At 61.3% G+C, this 13,128-nt stretch overlaps 1 protein-coding gene across 1 annotated transcript; it reads left to right on the forward strand.

The window, feature by feature from the left end:
- Positions 1-6,396: 6,396 nt before the first annotated feature.
- Positions 6,397-13,128, forward strand: BESB_003280 (uncharacterized protein; the record flags this gene model as incomplete). The annotated part of the gene is made up of 1 exon (XM_029359083.1): positions 6,397-13,128. The coding sequence occupies one exon, from the start codon at positions 6,397-6,399 to the stop codon at positions 13,126-13,128; it is 6,732 nt and encodes a 2,243-aa protein (XP_029221996.1).

Below are 13,128 nucleotides of genomic sequence, written 5' to 3' on the forward strand. Positions count from 1 at the left end.
CGGAAACCCGCGGAAACTGTACCGCCGGACGGCAAAAGCGGCGGCGATGAGGGAAGAGAGGATTCAGCGCTCACGTCTGAGGACGCGCGAAGAAAAAATCGAAACGGCTCGACCCCGTGGCCGAAGGCACTCTGAGGGCCCTGAAGACGAGGTGCGTACTGGCAAAGGCTGCGCTCCGATGATATCTTGCCTCGACGACGCGGCAACTGCACGCAGCAGCTGGAAGGAAGGGTCTGCGCCTGGCAGCACCCCGGGTACCTGGTCCCCGGCGGAGAATCAGTAGACTGTCCGCGTTTCAGGACTCGGCGCAGCGGCGACTAAGGGGAAAAACTCGGGGAAAGAGGGATAGAAACGTGTGTTGGATACTACGCGACGTGCCACTAGGTAGGCGGCGAAGAGTGGAGAATCAAACGAGACCGAGCGCGCCGTATGGACGTCTGAGAGAGTTCATCGCCCGCCCAGGGCAAGAAGGGCACTCGGGAGAGGCCAGCCAGCACGCGCCACCTTGGCGCGCTGTCTGCTTTACCGCGGCTGACGAAGAGCCCGGCGAGCACCCGAGCCCCACGCAGCCCGCTTGAAGAGACAGAAAAGAAGCGAGACGCTGAAGAGGATGACAGAGGGCAACCGGCGCGCGAAAGGCGCTGCAGGAGCAGCTGTGTCTAACAAAGCGAGGCAGGCGAAACGCAGAAGGGAAATAGTGAATCGGGGGAATCAGCAAGGGACGACGGGCGCCGAGTGGGCGAGGTCTTATTCAGACTCCCGCGTGTCTGCGTCTGTTCCTTGAGGTCGCCTTGACCGAGTTTTTCCGCTGCCCCAGACAAACCTCTCTGCAGTCGCGCGTGACCTCGGGGGGGGACGGGGGGGGGAGGGTAGGGGTCGGAGGGCCTTCACATGCACAAGCCTTCAATTTCTGCACCGGCATCGACTTGGCCAGCGAGCATGTCCTTCCCACCCTGAGAGTGGCGCGTCGCGCTCCGCCTGAGGCCAGCCTTGACAGTCGAGTCGCTGGAGGCCTTCGCGACCGATACTTACCTTTTGGAGACGAGTTTCTGTCGCAGTTGGACACAACACCTCCTCTCAACCCCTCGCGACCTCCTCAGACACGCGCCTGGTCTCCACGGGGGTGCTGCTGAGCCCCGGGGCCACGTGCGAGCCTGAGCCCCTGAGGGCCTTGCACCATGAAAAGGCGCGTCGCCACACCCCCCAGCGCGCAACCTCAGCCGCACCGCGCTCTCGAGTCTTTCTAGCGCCCCACAACCTCGAGTCTCCTGCGACGGGGGACTGTCAGGCGCGTCGAGGCTGCGAGCGGAGGGCGTGCTGTAGCGAGGGAATACGAACGACGGAGGCTTTGCCAGGCGCGAGAGAGACAGGAGACGCGACACGGGAGCGAGGGACAGGGCAGAGACACGACGAGGCAGGCCAGCAAGGCACGCAAGCACGCCCCACAGATGGATTCTCCCAAGTCAAGAAGCTACAGGAACTCTGTCGCTCCCGCGGAACCGCACAGAGCAAGCAAACGCGCGGTCCCGATGGAAGAGACGCGCGTCAAAGAAGGCAAGGGGTCAGTCACTCACCGCTGTCGGCGTCGTGTCGACGCCATACCAAAACACATCCGCGAACACGCAGACGCGCGCGTAGCGCGGAAACCTAAAAATCCGGAGTTCGACGGAGGCGGCACACACACATGCACGTGCGATTCCGCCGCAAACGCGGAGCTGGACGACCCGCCGACGGTTTCTAAAACACACGGGCACCGAGGACACCCCTTCTGTGTCAAAACGCGTTCGCAGGGAAGAAGGCACCTTCACACGGACGCCGGGCAAGTTGCAAGAGAAGACGCGAGAAGCACTTCAAAAGCCCCGTTCCGGTTTCTGTTTGTGGACATGCGCGAGGCGAAATTCACTGCGGCGACTGCTCACGACACGCTGCCCCCGACTCCGCTTCTGTAACAACACGAATGAAAACGAATCACAAAAGCTCCTCAGGACGCACGCGTCCAAGACTCAAACGGACCCGAGGGAGACCCCAGAAACACAAGGGACGCCTGGGCCAGCCACCAGCCACGAAACGATTTGGCTACACGGACTCGAGAAACGAAAAAGCGCTTGGGACTGAAGACGGGTTTCGCGGTATGTGGAGAGAGTACTGTATCAGAGGAGAGGCGACAAGGGCTGGAGGACAGAGGAGTGGCGCACGCGGGGCAAGCAGATTTGAGGACTGAATGACAATATCGCTAACAGTGGCAGAGTGTCCCGGAAACGTGAGAACCTGGGAAGCTGGCAGGAAAACGTAGTGGAACACTTGGGCGCGGCCGCAGCGGGCGGCACCCAAGATAGAGGAAGGTTCCGAAACGGTCTTTGGCTCCTTGCAAGACGCAGTTGCCGCCAGAATGGGGGACGTGTTATGCGCCAAGGCAACTGCACGACACCGCCGCGTTGTGGGAATGCTGCAATCCGCTCTCTGGTGTCCAGGCGCGCCGTGGAAGGACATAAGCAGATGGGAGTGGCGCCCTGAGGGCTTTCGAGCGGGAACCAGAGCGAGAGTCAGCGCGTAGAAAAGACGAATCGCGATTTGTGCCAACATGCACCGTTCCGTAAGAGGCATCCGGCGCAACTGGTCGTTTTGGGGGCGCGGTAGGTGACGAGCTGGAGAAGCGACGCTTCCGCGGAGCTGAAGATGCTTTCAGGTGCAGCTCAACCTCAGCAGTGTACTCAAAGGCCGTGCAACGGTGGCGTAAAATGCAGCAGTGGCCAAACTCGGGTTGATGATGCATGTTCATTTTCATCTTCCGCAAGGCCAGTTTGCACCGCTGACGGCGTTACAGCCGATCCTCTCCACCGCAAATCGACTCATTGCATCAATGCCACTCGCGAATCCAGAGCGGCACACCAGGTTCGCGGCCGTCAGCTGACAGTTCTCTCGAAGGGAGCCTCGCCCTCAGACTGACTACCTCGTGAAGAGCTACATATGCTCACAAAAGTGCCTGAGGAAACGCGACGTTGAAACCACGGCGGGGCAAGGGAACGCAAGAGTCACGGTCTACGATCACATACAACCAACAGCCACGCGCGGAACTACAGCACGGAGAAAAACAAACTCAGATAGCCCGTGGGCACACCGCCGTGAGACTCTAGCAGCCGGATTGGGCGGCGGTGCGACAAAGAAAAGGGAGAATCATTCGGTAAGCCGCGCACGAGAGGCAGGGAACCGCTGAACAAAATTGAGGTTATGACCCCCTCTTCAGACACGCGCGTTCTAGAATAGCAAAGGCACAAGACAACGACAGATGAAAACAGTGAAAATGTTCCCTGGGACGAACGACGTCAGCTCTGAGCTGAAAAAGCACGAAAAACGATGGCAGACGGTAACGCTGGCGCCCCTGGAACGCATGCAAGGGTATGCCAGCTGTTTCCCGTGCGGGCAACGGCGCAAGCGACTGTGCTGCGGTCAAACTAAGAGAGGCACACGTGCGTGAGAAAACAATGTTCACATCGACGAATCTGCAGATAAAGGAGAAGTGTTGCAAACAGGTGGTTTCCCAAATGCTCTGTGGCAGCTGTCGACCTAGTTATAGGAGACGCAGCAGGCAACGCGCGAGCTGTTGGTCTTCACCAGTGCTGGGTAAAGGTGATGCAGGAAAGAGGGCACCGCACTAAAAGAAAAGGATTCTGTGCGAGTATACCAGCGAGACAATCATGAATTGTATGTCTACGTGCAGTTTCAACTCCAATTCTTTGGTTCAGGTTGCATTCGTGACGCAGGTGCGGTAGGCGAACACTGTGGATAGGAGCGAATGCGTGGCCTCTCTACTACAGCAGTCGACAAGTGTGTTCCGCCTTCGCATTCGTACCCGCCGGAGACGGCAGTTCACTCCAACACCGTGCGTGCTGCAGTGAATGTTGTCGGAGATGCTGCAAAGCTCTTCTCAGACGGAAAGGGCCAGTCAGTTGCGTGGACAGTGTACTCGTTGGGAACAGTTCTAACCGAGCTCATCCGTAGACTGTGAAGGCAAGGTAAGGTTAATCGCGTAACGCATTGACACGTATCTTACCTGGCTCAGCCGTGGGGGTGAGCGCTTTGGTGGAGACATCTTTAAGTGCGATGCGATTTATAGAGCTGCTTCTTTAACGGTGGCGCGCTGGCTGACATCAGCTTCCATTACCTAGAAGGGTCGCCCCCGCATACAACGCCACTTCACTGAACCCTCCTGTGACTTCGCCTCGGGAGCAAAATGTGTCGGCGTCCTTACGGTGGATGTATAGGGGCACTTATATGACGTCATGGCAGCGCGGTCTGGACTTAGAATTCAATACGCGTTGCAGCCCTCCAGGGTGTTCGCTCGATTATGTTCACACGCTGCGCAGGATAAGTTTCACTGTCAGCGTGCAAAAACACGTAGCTGCATACTTTTCTATGAATCAATATCTCAAGACGAATCTGCGGTCAGCGACTGAATCATGGTTGCACTGCGGTGTAAACACTAATGGGTCTTATCATCAGATGCTGACGTGGCTCTTCTAAGGAAGTCCCGCGGAGGGCATGAGGCCTGTCTATGCAAATGTCTTCATGACTGTTTTCCTAATTAAATGATCTCCTGTCATCCACAGGAGATGGCTCGTACGTGACCGCTCCCCGTGTCTCGTTAACACAAGTCATTAGACGGGCTGGCTGTGAACACGCACATGATCTGGAGTGCTTTCGGTAACAAAACCTCTCGAAAGTGTATCGGGCGATCCACGCACGACAGCCGCAGCCTGTCAAAGTGCTGCAGCGTCAACCCTGCGTTCGTTACCTTGACGATCCGAGCGAAGGCGGACCCAACCAACCGGGTAGAGCCTAACCGGTCAGCACAAGCAAATTCGGTCACCTCGGCAGGCGACGCTGGCGCAGGCCGCTTCACTGAAGAAAACTCACCCCACGACGTTTCCACGTGGAACGCTGTCGCCATGGAATGGGGACGTAGAGTTGTTCCGATGGCATGACATCGTAGCAAGTACACACAGTAAAATACGATCTGAAGGCCATTCGAGATTCGCGGCATGCTTTTGAGACACGAAGCCCCTTAGCTCCCGTCCACACTCTTCAGCAACAATCTTCAAGGGCCGTGAGCTTGCCAGCACCGTCAGGAGAGCTCCAACACTCAGTTAATTGCTGCCTCACGGGCGCGGGCAGCATATACTGAGCGGTTGCTGTCCCGCACAACTTTTTCTGTGGCGCACAGTAATTTGCGGCGTACGGGTGCCTTCCCTCACCCGACAGGAACAGGAAGAATGATGCAGAGTCACGCGGCGCTGCTAGCTCTTGCAGCCCCGTAGAAATTCCTTCTATACTTCTCGATACAGGGTGAACGGCAGTCAGTATCCGCCAGTTCTTCTGGTTTCAGCTGCAAGAGCAGTGGTGACGCGTGACTGGACTGCTGCAACTTGAGAAACGGCTGTGGGACACAGGGGATAATGGGGCTTGTTTACAGAAATAACTGCATGCCGCACAGCGCGCTGAAGGCCATTTCATCGACAGGGACGCGTTCGACAGATTTGCGCCTCCGCATCCGGCAGGAGTGTCCTCCGGGCCCTCGTATGGCCCCAGTACCCCGGTGGATGTCAACAACTTGCAGAAAACCTTATGTGGCAGCCGGAGAGGGGAAAGGAGATTGGTGAAAGAGTTCCCTTTCTGGGGGGAGCTAGGGCGCAGAGACGTGGTGTCAAACCACAGCCTGGCAGTGTGAGTAAAACCCGATCCAACGGCGCTTCCATCCGATGCTGTCACAGCACAACAACAAGATCCATGTCCAAATAACACACTCTTCATGTTCAAGAGCAGCAGTTGAAGTGCACATTGGTTGCCTTTGGTGTCGTGTTGCAGTCCATTACCAACATCGCACGTCGAGAATCCGAACTGCGAGGAACTCCAACCCGTTCGTTACCTTTTGAATGCAGCACCCGTGTGACAGCGAAACAAGATCTCTCAGTTGAGTCAGCCAAGCCGCAGAATCGCTTCGCATTCGACAGCTCAGCCGCTGCGACCAGCTAGGGCGACAACAGATGTAATTCCGAAGCAAGTAGTATGGTGTATCCGCCACCGTGACCTCGCACGCGACTCGTGGCCTCTCGCGCACTTCCGAAGAGCGTTTGCAGAAACGAGACGCCCCAGTCTCGATCACATCCTCGATTCTGCTGTAATTTGAGGAGCAGCGCTGTCGCGGCAATCCTCATCGCCATCCACTACCGCCCAGCCGCCACGCTGTCTGCCTGGCTCAGGAACAAGGTTCAACGGCAAACTATGCGCGCACATGCGTAGCTAGGAACGTCTCCCGCGACCACTCTTGCTGTCCAAGGGCACAGGCCAAAGCGCCGGAAGCAACGGCGTACAGAGCCCGCTCTCCGCAGAGTCTGCAGCATGTCGAGATGCGCATCACGCAGCTGCAGTAGCTGCTCGTGTTCATGCAGTCGAGAGACCTTCAATCGAGGGAGCAGCTCGCTATGGACCGGGGCGTCTTGCCGATCTGTCTCAGAGCCGCCACGGCTGCTTACATCGCGGCAAACCTCTGGCAGCTGCTGCTCGCTTTGTTGCGCCTCTGTCAGTGAGAACGCGAGGCGGGAAGAATGCGCTGAACGCGCTCCCGCCCGGGAACCGGCGGGAGTGGCGCCAGAGTGTGTCGCGTTTCGGAGTTCCTCTAGTATTCGTGCGAAATGTTCAGCTGCCTCGCGTGGATGGCGAGGCGACTCTACCCAGCGCAGCCACGTGCCCAGAAAACTCTCTCAGTCTTCAGACCCACCTTTGCGGAGGCTCACCGGAGGAATAGCCTCGTGGGATGACTGCGCGTCCTGCGGAGAACTCGGGGAGGCGCGCAAGCGCCCTCGCCCCGTGCCGAGACCCAGCTCCCGCCAGCAGCCCGCGAGCAGAGAGCAGCTGCGTGATCAAGGCGGTTCGCAGACAAGGCGAACTGTGGCAGACCGTCTGCTGGAGATAGACCGCGAATATCGAGCAAAATTCGAGGCGATCGAGTCGCTAAGCCGGAGAGGTAGCTGCAGCTGTTCCGGCGACGGCAGCTGCAGCTGCTGCAGTCAGAGTGGCTGCCAGTCAACATGCAAGAGCTACTCAGCGAGTGAGCTCTCGGCGCTGGGACCAGACGCCGGGACACACATGCTGCGCTACGAAAGGGAATGTGAACAGCGGCACCGGAAGCAAGTTGAGCAAGAAGTGTCTCGAATTCGCACCCTTGAGCTCAGCGCAATACGCCTGGAGGAAAGCCAGAAGGCGCGGCAACATCTCTTGTCCTACAAACAGGAGCTTGATCGCCTGCATGCAGAGCGCGTGACCCGCCTAAAGCTCCAAGAAGAGGCCGCGGCGGAGCGGTTGCGAAAAAAGGAGAACGAAATTGAGAAGAAGGGCTACGCTCTGCGGCAAGAGATCAGCGCCCAACTGCGGGCAACTCAGCAACAACAACGCGACCACAAGCGCCAGTGGGAAATTGAGCAGCATGCTCTCGAAGTGCGCGCGAAGGACCTAGACGCCCGCGAAGCAAGGATCCTCGAGAAAGAGGAACGTCAGGGCGAGGCGGAGAAGCTTAACAAGCAGCAACTGCAGTTGAAGCTCGAGGCGCACAGGCGCTCTCTAGAGTTCCAGCTGCAGGACAGCACCGCCCAGCTTCACAGAGAGCGTCTTGCCCTCGAAAAAGACAAGCAGCAGGTCGAGCTTGCGCAGCAGCAGCAAAGCAAACTCGAGGCCCAAGCTAAGCTTCACGAAGCTGAAAATGAGCACCTACGCAACACAATCAAGCAGTTGGAGGCGACCGCCGACTGCGCAAAAAAAGAGAAGGATCAGCTCCACGAACAGCTCCGGCTCGCGAACGAAGTCGCCCAGCGGCTGAACGGCAAGCTCGACAGCAGTGAGGCTGAGTTGCAGAGCTTACGACGCCAAAACGCCTCTCTTCAGCAGCAGCTTTCGAAAAAACATGAGAGAGAACAGCGCTACCAACGCGTGCACTCCCGGGCCGTCGAGGAGCTCAGCAGCTGCATCCGCAACAATCGAGCAGCATCCCAAGACATGGAAAGGAAAGCGACCCTTCTTCAAGAGGAATTCAAGCGCCTGCAAGGCGAGCGGGAGAAAATTCTCGCGACCGCGCGTGATGAAGCCCACAGAGCGACAGCGGATCTCACTCGCAAGCTGCTGCAGGCCGAGCTGATGGAAGAGCGCCAACTCCGGTGTGAGAAAGAGAGAGAAATCCAAAAGGCGCACGCAGAGATGGAGAGGCTGACCCACCTGAAACTGGAGTGGCAAGAGAAGGCCCAAAGACTGGAGGGCGCCGTCCAGGCCTGCAGCGAGCAGCGGCGGCAGCTTCTCGCCTCCCTTTCAGCGACGCTGCGAGCCAGTGCAGAGCTCGACGACGCCGAGGACGACGCTGAGAAGGAACGCACTGAACGAAGACGAGACGTGCTGTTTCAGCGCCATCAGCGAGAGCTTAAGCATTTCGAATCTGCGCGCCGGTTTGGCCGCGGAGACCTGAAGCCCGACGACCAGCTGCCCGCTGAGCCGCGGCCTGAGAGAGAGCGCTGTGGAGCGCTTCCCAGACGCCCTCACAGAGAGACCGACCCTCGCACCACGCCCCCACTGGTGCGGACCTCCGACTGCCTCCATTGTGGCAAAGAGACAGCATTCGCCACAGCATCTGGGGCGATTAACTCGACGCCGCTTCCAGCGCAGGGCACGCCGAGGAGTGGCAGGCTGGGCGATGCGCATCTGAGCCTTCGGGGAAGCGTCGAGGAGGCGCCTGGCTCCCCGTGCCCCTCGAGCGTCTCTTTCGAAAACGCGGACACCTCACAGCACGCCTCGCCGAAACCTGCACACATACCGGCTCCTCCACCCGACGGACGCCGCGCGCCCACGCCGACCAAGATCGATGACCTGGAGCAGCGCGTCAAAAGCTTCATCGCCTCGCTGCAAACTGCAGACAAGCGGCCCCTCTGCGCCGCTGCCCAGGAGCATAAGACGCGCTCAGCGAGCCCCGAGGATCTCCCGGCGCTCGCGCTGCGGGGTGCCGAAAGCCCTCGAGGCCTTGGCGCCGCAGCTCTGTCGCAGTCGCCTGCCGCCGCGTCTCGTTCGCGCGCGTCCCTCCCGCCCCCCCGTGCTGCCGCGCAGATCAAAGATGCAGCAGCTCTCGCGACCCCCTCGCGCGTAGGCTCGCCGGTGTCCTGCAGCTGCCCAGAAATCGCCTCATTGCCAGCTCAGGGAGGAGCTTCTAAAGGCCTCAGCCCTGATCGAGGTCTCGGCGGCGATTCCACAGCGCAGGCGTTCTCCAGTGAGCGTCCTATCGCTCTGGGTGCTTCCTGCGCTCTCCCCGACAGAGTGCCGAAAGCCCCGGCCGGGCGGAAAGAGCTCTGCCGAGACGGAGGACCTGAGGCAGCCCTCGAAGGACGATGGTCGCCGCGTCTGCCTGACGCGGGCAGGCCAGACCCGGCGGCGCTTCCAGATCAGACTTCGCTGGCGGATGGCGGCCAAACTTATGCGCAGACGCGTGGCTCTCCAATCCTTCCGCGTCCTTGCTGTTCATCGAGATGCGGAGTCGGAGGGGGGACCTCGTTTCCCTTTTCGCAAAGATCGTCTGGCGAGATTACCGACACAGACATCAGCGTCCTCCTGGCCACGTGCTCCAGCAGCTCTGCGAATCCGACGGGCTTTCCGCCCTGCCGCCCCGGGGCCGTTTCGGCGCCTCCGCTGGCATTCTCCCCACAGACGAGCCACGTGGTCTGGGCTCCACGCCGATCAACGAAGCTCACGGGGGGCGAGAAGCTAGCCCCGCATCGATCCGCGCAGAGGCCGAGAAGCGCCACAGGTCTTCTGGAGGGTGATGCACGACGACTGGAAAGGCGCCTGCAGCGCAGGAGCTCCTCTCCAACCTCTCCGAAGAGTCCACACACAAAGGATACTGAGAGAGGTGCGGCAAAGAACGCGCGCAGCGGAAGTCCGTCAGCGAGGCCCCTCTTTGGCAGTCACGACGGCGGGAATTCTGCACTCGAAGTCATCCGCGGGGGTCTGGAGTTCGGCGACGAAAGCGGGGGTCCTGGCAATGCCGCAAGCGCGTGGGGCGCTGGCCCGCGGGACAGGTCTGGGTTCACGCCGCGCCCAACTATGGGGCCATTCTCGAGAGACCAGGCGGTCCTGCTTGCTGCCCCGGCGGACGCCGACTCTGTCGACTTGGAGGAAGGCGAAGTAATCGACGGAGAAGAGGCAGTGGGGCCCGAAAACCGAGAAAGTAGCATCATGTCAAACGCCACCAGTCTCCCAGGTCCTGCGTCTTCGCCGTGCCTCGAACGTCTCTACCGCTTCCCTCAGAAGGCGCAGGCCCGAGGTAAGCGTTCGCCGCCGTCGAGGCACCCTGCTCACGCTGTCGCCGTCGATATGCCGGTGTCTGCGGCCGCGGCATCGCCCCAGCCAAGGGCGCCACCGCGGGGGACGGCGACGACGGCCGCTCCTCCCAGTCTGGCCACGCGCATCGCCTCCGCACAGCGCTCCCGTAGTCCTTCTTTCTTCATGTTCGGGCAGGCGAACGAAGCCCTGCGGCCGCTAGAAGCGCGGCGTGAGGCGCGACTCTCTCCGTCTCCCCGCCGGCTCGTCTGCTCTGGCGTTTGGCCCGTTCCTGCCGCCGCATGGAAAGAGGGAGCGGCGAGATCAGCGCACGCGCCCGTACCGGGCGAGACACTGGAGCCGCCCGCTCGCGAGGCAGTCGGAGACGCCTCGTGCCCCCCGATTCGCAGCCTGGCCTCGGCTTCTGTCCCCCAACCAGACACGCCCCGTGCGGCGCCCTCACCCCGGCAGCCGCTCCTCGCTCGCACAGGCACGGAGGAGGAAGACGTCGCGTCTTCTCGCGGCGCAGCGCCGCAGCATGGCCCGTCGGCGTGTGTTGAGGCTTCGCCTCTCTCTGCGCGGGCCGCTCCGACTTCACTATCCCGCTTGGTGACAGACCAGCCCTGGGCTTCGTGGGGCCTGCCAGCCGTTGTGCAAACGGTTTCAGGCGGCCTAGACGCGCCTGCGCTAGGAACGCCGAGCACTGACCCGTTCGCAGATCTCGCGAAGCCCGACGCAGACATCTTCTTTCCAGCAGAAAACTGCGGAGGGCAGCCGCTGATGGTGGATCAAAGCGCTCTGCGCGGCGCCTGCGAATTCGCCGAGCCCCTCGAGGCGACGCCGACCGCGCTGCGAGAGTCGCTCCCTGCCGGCCGCGAGTCCGGGGCTTCTGAGTGCGTGGAGCCGATTCAGAAATCCATTTCTGCCATGGCCCCTTTTTTCTCTGCGCATGTCACGAGGAGCGCCTCTCACGAGATGAACATCCTGGAGGCCGCAGCACATAAGGCTTCGTCCGATCAACCGTCTGAGTGCTGTAGCGCCGACTTGCTGTCTCTCGCCCTCAGACAGGAGCGAACTCTGGCAGAGGGGCAGGTCGCCTCGGAGACCTTCGAGGGCGATCAGCTGCTCGCTCCAGCTGAGAACTGCGAAGTGTCGCCGGCGCCGCCTTGTTTGCATGCCGCGCGAGGCCGGCAACTTCTCGCTGCAGAGGAAACTGGGCGTGCGCCGGAGGCCTGCGGCGACCGGCGTTCACGCTGCCAAGCGAGAAGGCTCCCAGTGCGGCGCAGCGCCTCTGGCAGCCCTGCAAGCTCGCACGGCCGGCCCGCCGCGCTGCGGCGCAGCCCCGAAATCCCCTCGAGCAGTCCAACCCTGCCGCCTCAGGGAAGGGACGTCGCTGACCTGCGAAGGAAGGACGATGCGGAGACGTGCTTTTGGCAGCCTCTGAACCGTCCTCAGCGAAGCCTAGCCCCGCATGCAGAAATCAGAGGGGCCGACCGCGGAGACCCGCCGGAAGGGCCTGTGTGCCTCATGGGGGAACCGGATCGGAGTGCGTGGATGAATCAGAGTACGGCGAGGCTGCAGGCGAGTCACAGTCGACTGCCTTCGTCTCCCTCTGCAGTGGGAGCCCCTTCACCGCTTGGGTCCTTGTCGCTTCCTTCTCGCGCCTTTGTGCCACCTCATTCCAGTTCGTTCCACGCTGCGATCGACCCAGCTGTCTCCTCCGCTGCGTTCGTGGCTGCCGCCTCCGCCCGAAACGACTTCGTTGCTCAATTGCCAGGGCCCCTGGCGTCTCCCTCTTGCTCGCGCGCCCAGCATCCGAGATCGCGGTCTCCTTCGCCACGGCCTCCCTCGCGCGCAGCTTCACGTCCCGCTGACTCTCCAGGGCTGCATGCCTTCCATCCTCTCCCTGCACAGCCGCTGTTGCGCGTCGCCTCACCCCGCCCACTGTCTCCTTCGCCGTCTCCCCGCCCCTGCCCCGCGCAAGAAACAGCTTGCGCGTCGAAAGCTGTTTCTTCTTCAGAAGCTGGTTCTTCGTTCTTTGGGTCCGCCGCGGCAGGCCCTTTTCCCGTGGCGCCGTCAGCCAGCGCGTGCTCGGCTTCGTCCTCGCATTCGCCAGTGCCGCAGCTCGCTGGCGCAGGGGCACGAGCGCCCAGAGGCAAGAGTAAAAGCCCCGTGAGAGGCGAGCGACGGCGGCCACCGGCGTCTCCGCGCCGGGATGAACCGGGCTCGCCGCCGCAGTGGCATGTTCCAGAACTGGCCCCCGGGCCGCAGCCCCCCCACTACCCCACGGGTACCGCCGCACGCGCGCTGGCGGCTTGTGAGCGGCCGGGCGCCACCTGCAGCGTCTGTGTGCCGCTTGCAAGGTCCCCAGGGAGTCCCGCGGGCGTCGCGCCCTCCCCGCGATGCATTCCAGTGCCTCCGGTTGTACAGGGTTTGAAGCGCATCACGGGGGACACGCCCCCTTCTCGCCGTGGCAGTCCGTCTCTCCCCCGCTCGCCCCCGGGGCCACTCCGAATGGAAATTGAAACCCTTCTCTCGCTTGGCGTACTCGGGACACCAGGTCTGACTAGCGGGCTCCCGGCTGCGGAGCTGTGTGGCATCACAAGCCCCTTCTCGCCGGCGGAAGCCGTCACCTCCGCCGCCGCGGGAGGCGTGGGGCCCTTTAGTGAGAGCCCTTCGATCGCACGTCCCTTTCTGCCGGAAGACGCCGTGGTGGAGTTGAGCGTTCCGCTCGCCGTTAGCTACACTGTTGCTGCTGAGATGGCGGACAGAACCGATCCATGA

The sequence above is a fragment of the Besnoitia besnoiti genome, chromosome I (assembly GCF_002563875.1).
Source record: "Besnoitia besnoiti strain Bb-Ger1 chromosome I, whole genome shotgun sequence".
NCBI classification, from domain to species: domain Eukaryota; phylum Apicomplexa; class Conoidasida; order Eucoccidiorida; family Sarcocystidae; genus Besnoitia; species Besnoitia besnoiti.